This window comes from Apium graveolens, chromosome 2 (assembly GCF_009905375.1).
Source record: "Apium graveolens cultivar Ventura chromosome 2, ASM990537v1, whole genome shotgun sequence".
Classification (NCBI taxonomy): domain Eukaryota; kingdom Viridiplantae; phylum Streptophyta; class Magnoliopsida; order Apiales; family Apiaceae; genus Apium; species Apium graveolens.
This window is the reverse complement of record NC_133648.1, coordinates 40,038,409-40,044,408: the sequence shown is the minus strand read 5'-3', so window position 1 is coordinate 40,044,408 and position 6,000 is coordinate 40,038,409. Positions and strand designations below refer to the sequence as shown.

The 6,000-nt window shown below is 32.6% G+C and overlaps 1 protein-coding gene across 1 annotated transcript in view; it reads left to right on the top strand.

Annotated features, from left to right (window-relative positions):
• The first annotated feature begins 673 nt into the window (after positions 1-673).
• LOC141707317 (DNA-directed RNA polymerase III subunit 1) overlaps positions 674-6,000 on the top strand; it is a 28,174-nt gene continuing 22,847 nt past the window's right edge. The window contains exons 1-7 of the mRNA XM_074510407.1: positions 674-798; positions 1,028-1,128; positions 1,230-1,359; positions 1,956-2,105; positions 3,691-3,865; positions 4,957-5,132; positions 5,286-5,398. Coding sequence (XP_074366508.1) covers positions 1,058-1,128; positions 1,230-1,359; positions 1,956-2,105; positions 3,691-3,865; positions 4,957-5,132; positions 5,286-5,398 — 815 coding nt within the window. The 5' untranslated portion in view covers positions 674-798; positions 1,028-1,057. The remainder of the gene's footprint in view (positions 799-1,027; positions 1,129-1,229; positions 1,360-1,955; positions 2,106-3,690; positions 3,866-4,956; positions 5,133-5,285; positions 5,399-6,000) is intronic.

The window sequence follows — 6,000 nt, the reverse complement described above, 5'->3', positions numbered from 1 at the left end:
CAGTTACGTATGACAGAATCCTTAATTCCTTTCAAGTAACACGACCTGAAATATCTTTTGTATTTCATGATTTCGGTTTTGATCCGTTGGTAGTGCATGTAAGTTAAATTAACGACTTTTTAAAGTTATTTTCGTTATTTTACTATTTTCTGAAAATATTTTGTAAAAAATGCGATTTGTAAAAGAAAACAACCCGATATGCAACTTATTTTACGATCTTTGAAAAATAACCGAAACTTTTTTTGGCTCTATCGCAAGTTATCGAGTTAAAAAATTGTATTTTTATAAAAAAATGGGAAATTCGTATTTTTCAAATTAAAAATTACGGAAAAATATTTTTTTGCAAAAAACTAAAAACTAACGTATTTTTTTAAAAAACCTCTAATATTTGAAAATATCAAGTTTTTAGGTTAATTTTTAATATTAAATTACTTCTACTTACTTTATTATTTTTCATTATTATATGTACATAAATTAAATTAAACAATTTTTAAAATTTAATTGAGCACACGTTTTTTTGAAATTTTTTATCAAACACATGTAATGTAATTATTAAAAAACTAAAGTAACCTATTTCCATATACATTGCTTAGTCATCCGAAAATTATTATTATTAATTTCAATTTAAGTTGAATCATAATTACTTTTGAATTTTGATAAATTTATGTACATTATTTATTTTGTGAAATTCCAGGCGCACAACATATAATATAATAAGTTCAGGGGTTTAGGGTTTTGCCTCCAGGAGTTTTCCGACAGCATCAACCACGACTACTCCTTCCTCTACTTCTCTAAAAGGTATGTACTAACAAACACATATGCATATACATGTATGCTCACACACCTAGCTAATTATTCAAGAATTAGTTGAGTTTAATTGCATTAAATTAAGAAATTTAGTAGAGAACGCATGCGATTAGTTCACGTTTGATCCAGACTACAATTAAGTTGTCTTACGCACATATTTGTAATCGTTTGGACTTGTATTTATGCGTGTAAACTGACATAATCTCGATTCTTTTATCAGGTTATTTTCGATATATACATTAACATTGCTATGTCGAAGACAGAGGAAGTTATTCAGTTTACGAAAGAGCCTTATATTGAAGATGTTGGCCCTAGAAGAATGTATGAATTTTTTTATTGTACCTTCTGTTTGTATTTTCGGTTTTTTTATTTGGTTTATGTTGGAACGAAATTACTGATTCTATAATTTTTGTTGTGGACAGTAAAAGCATTACGTTCTCCACATTTTCTGAAGCCGATATATTGAAATCGTCGGAAGTGCAAGTATATAAGGATAAATATTATGATGAGAAGAAAAAGCCTGTTGAGGGTGGCTTGTTGGACCCTCGTATGGTAATTTTATCTTTCTATAGATTTAATTGTTTTCCTACATGCTTGTTAATCGATTTTGATCAAGATTAAATTTTAATATGTATGATGTCACGCTTAATAATAAATTTGAAAACGACAAAGGCGTTAAATGCATTTTGTTAGCTGATTATTCCCATAAGTTATTTACCTTTTTGTGGTCTTATTGCATTCCATATGTTAATTGATATAGTATACTGAGGGTTAATCAAGTTGAATTGTTTCTCGAAAGCATGCTCTATTTGTCAGTTTGTGCCGGAGACTGAAGTTTTTGCACAATATACGTAATATTTGTGAAATCGAGCCAGAGATTTATAATTCTGAACTTTTCCCATCCTGAAAACAGCTTGTGACTTATCTTAGAATAGATAGTTTGTCGAAAGTGATGACACAAAATGTAGCAAGGTAAATTTGGTCGAAATACATGTCAATTGAGTTATCTCGTATTTTGTGTTGGGTCAACCGACTTCTGTTTTATGTGATTATTAGAAATCAAAATCACGGTTCCCTTTACTCGGTCCATAATAGTATCATTTTTGTTTCTTTAGTGAAACCACTTAAGGGACTATTTTGTGTTTCAGGGTCCTACAAACAAGAATGGGTTTTGTGCAACCTGCAATGGAAGCTTTCGAGATTGTCCAGGGCATTATGGTTGTTTAACTCTTACAGTTCCGGTGTATAATGTTGGATATTTGGCCACAATCGTGGACATTTTAAAATGCATTTGCAAGGTAAACTTATTTTGGTTTCCTTACGGGATCCCATCCTTTTTAACTATGTTTTTTTTTATCTGTTTGCAATGTGGCATTAAAGTACTGTACCTGTTTAATACTCTCTTAAATATTAAACCCCTAAGCTTCTCATTAATTTTCAAAATAAGTTTAAAGCTTTAACGTGTGGTGTACAACAATGCAAAAGGTTGCTTTTCTTAATGTGACTCTAATATAGGTGTCTGCGTGCTCCACGTCCTTAGCATAAATTGATCGAGAGTTTCTGACCTAATTAGAGGTCTCCTTTTAGTATTTTGTCCTTCTAAATGTAGTAAATTGGGGATTGTTACACATGATAAAAAGAATATAAGATGTGCAAGGAAAATAGGTTAGGAAGTCAAAAGACTAAACCTCGTGTCAAATGTAGAAGAAGAATTCTAGCTGGAAAGGGAAGTTCTAGACATCCTCTGCTGGCAATGGCGTACATGCCGCTGTGCTGTCACTTGCCATATGTCAGATAATGGAATGTAGCAGTCAGCACAATTTGGCTATCTTTAGTTTTATGCCATTTGCGTGTGTGACATAGTTTACAAAAACTACGGCTGTTGGAATTTTTGAAATTAGAAATAGAAGACATTTTTAAAACAATCGAATCATTGTATTGCTGAGAGATAAATTTCGGAAGGTTGCTTGATCTGGATTTTTTAAGAGATTCTTTTTAATTGGTGAGTACCAAAAATAATTTGAGCTGTTCTGATCTTTTTCTGGTTATCCTTTTTGTGTTTCTCCTCAGAAAAAATACTTTCATAAAAGTGTAGAAACTTAAAGTAGTCTAGTTCTTATTCTTTCCGGTATTATAGTTCTGCAAATTTGGAAGTTTTGTATCTTGATGTCAGGAATCAGTGAGTTCTGAACAGTTTGAAGGCTATTTTTGGTTTTTAGAGTTTATAACAGCTAGATTAAGCAGTAAAATAGAGAATTAGAGTATAGATTAGACACAGAGAGGGGAGAATTAAAGGTTTAGAACTCAGAAATGCAGAATAGAAAGAGATGAGATAGAAACTTGCAGAGAAAGCAATGGTTTCTAGATCGAGAAGTAACCTAGAGTGAGAGAGAGTGGTGGAATCATATTCCTTTTCATATATTTCAACATAACATAAAATGTAATAACTTGAGACTATTTATAGTATTCTTACTAATACAACTTAAAATGACTCAATTACCCTTACAACTACTAATACTGTTACTAAAGATACTGATACTACTTGACTGCTGCATTTCCTGACACTTGAGCAGTGTATGTTGCCACTAAGCCAAAGATTAAGTATGTTTTAAATCAGGAGATTTTAATAGTTCGAAATACTTGAATTAAATATTATCCTATTACACTGTTATGATTGACAGTTATGCGCTGTACATTGCAAATAGTAACTTGGGGCCATCATCAAATGAAGTATGTTCTATTTTAGTGCCTTTCCTATATACATATGTTTCGCTGTCTTGAGGACTTACTTTTACGAGATTGCTAGTTTAAGTTTTGAGATAGGAAATGGAAGTTCCTTTCTTGTATTCAATGCTTTAATATTCAGTTCTTTATTTGTAACAGAATTGTGCCTCTATACTTTTACCGGAAAAAGAACATGCTGAATTTCTAAAGAGGATGAGAAAAGACATCGATTCTTTGAAGAAGACTGAGCTTTTCAAAAGGATAGTAAAAAAGTGCACTGCAATGGCAAGCAGTAAGAAGGCAGTGAAGTGTTTAAAATGTGGATATATAAATGGTTTGAATCTTCCCCTGACACTCCAATATATTCTTTTATGTTAATTTTCAACTTTGTAAATCATGTTGTATTATCTTTTCCTAATATATGAACACTACTCGGTATTTCAAAAGGTGAAATTTTTTAGCATCTAAATCCTGTATAGTGATAGGATACGTTAGGTGTCTGCAAAAAGAAGATGATGGAATAAAATAAAATATGAGTTAATGATTAAAGGTCTGAGCCAAATCTACTTTTTGTCAAAACCTTGTGTGTACTACTGAACAACTTTCCGTCTTAAGTTGAGACTATTAATCCTTTGTGAAAGCATTGAGCAGCATACTTGAAGTCTGAATCAACATTCTTTAAACCCTCGAAGACTGAAAATGTACTGCAAAACCTTAAAAAACATGCTCTATATCCACAAAAGGTGTGCTTAAAAAACTTCCGAATTCTGATGGTATGAATTGCTTAAAGCGTGGGCACGATGAGCGATAGTTTGGTTGCATGTCCCGCAATGGTCAGGTTGTCAATATACTATCTCTGTAGATCGTTAAGGAAGCACATGAAACTGTTGATTATGGAGAGAACTCTTGACCTCTTGGTATTAAACTTGTGAGTTTATGATGTCATCCATGGGAGAAGATGATTTAATTTGTAATGCTTTCAACTACGAGTCTTTGTGCGTGGAGTTATTCATGTCTTTATACAGGGTAGAAAGTAGTCTACTAATTTTGAATTGATTTCCGACTTTTATTCTCAGGGTTAGCATGTTAAGCATTTGAGCCATATAAATGGCATTCTATTATTAATGTTATTGCCATGTGTAATTGTTGATTTGTGCTTTAGTGTTAACAAATTTAGTAACATGATGAGGACAATGGAGGATCATTCACTTTACAATAAATTTTACAGATGTCTTTAAGGTTTCAGACTTTCAGGGAAATGAGATTTGTTTTTATAATATCAAAACGTTTGCATGTCAGACTCTACGGGTTTATATGATGATAACCTCATATTCAAGAACTATGTTGTCGTTCTGTGTAGGGTAGTGTCTTCCTACAGAATTTTTTGCTATAATAGCACGAACTTCCATGTCTTCTGTATTACAGGTACGGTGAAAAGGGCTGGGTTGGGAGTTGATCATGATCGTTCAAAAGTTACAGATAATTCTCTTGAAGAATCTCGTTCAGCTATATCGCATTTGAAGGATTCCACAGGATCCAAGTCCCCGTCCATTATAAACCCCGATAGAGTACTTTCTCTGTTCAAGAAAATGCAGGACAAGGTATGACTTTTTTTTAAAAAGATATACGCATATCTAATTTCCCTGTTTGCCTAGGGATATTTAGTGCGTGTTCAAAATTCTGTATTTAGCTTGAATATTCTTAATTCTATTGTTCTTGTTCTTAGTGATTAAATTTATTTATCTGTCCAACAGGATTGCGACTTGCTCTATCTTAGTGATAGACCTGAGAAATTCTTAATCACGAGTATTGCTGTGCCCCCGGTTCCTATTCGTCCTTCTGTCTTTGTTGACGGTGGACAAATGAGGTGAAGGAATTCTATATTTTGTTTTTGTGTTTTCTTTTACTTTGTATAATTATTTGAACATTATAATAATGTATTATCTCATATTATGTATCCAGTGCAAGTAGGCATCCAATTTGATTTTCAGTTTATCTATAACCTCACCTAAACTTAAATAAAGCAGTGATAGTCCTTTCCTACGCGGTGCTCTTAGGTGGTTGTCATATTAATAGATGTACTGTTTCTCTGTTTTTTTTGTATTTGTGTGCTGTTTTTATAGTATTGCACCAAGTAAGCTTACATAGTTTAATGCTTTTGTCTTAACATTAATGGTACAAATTCATGCTGGCATGATAACTAGATGTGTCAGTCTGTTACATAGAATTGGCCAGTTAGATAATGAGTTTCACTGCATGTAGGAATGCAGATGGAATGTTAAAATGTTAATGGCCTGCTTAGTAAGTTCATTGGTTTAGAATATCCTCCAGGTACCTGCATCATCTTACATTACTGATTGACATTTTTTCTGTAGTTCCTAGCCTAGATCCTGGAATTTCTTTGCTACTTAGTCTGGAAGAGAGCAGAGAGTCAAAACCCCTGCTTAGCCATAATACTTTAGCTGTACA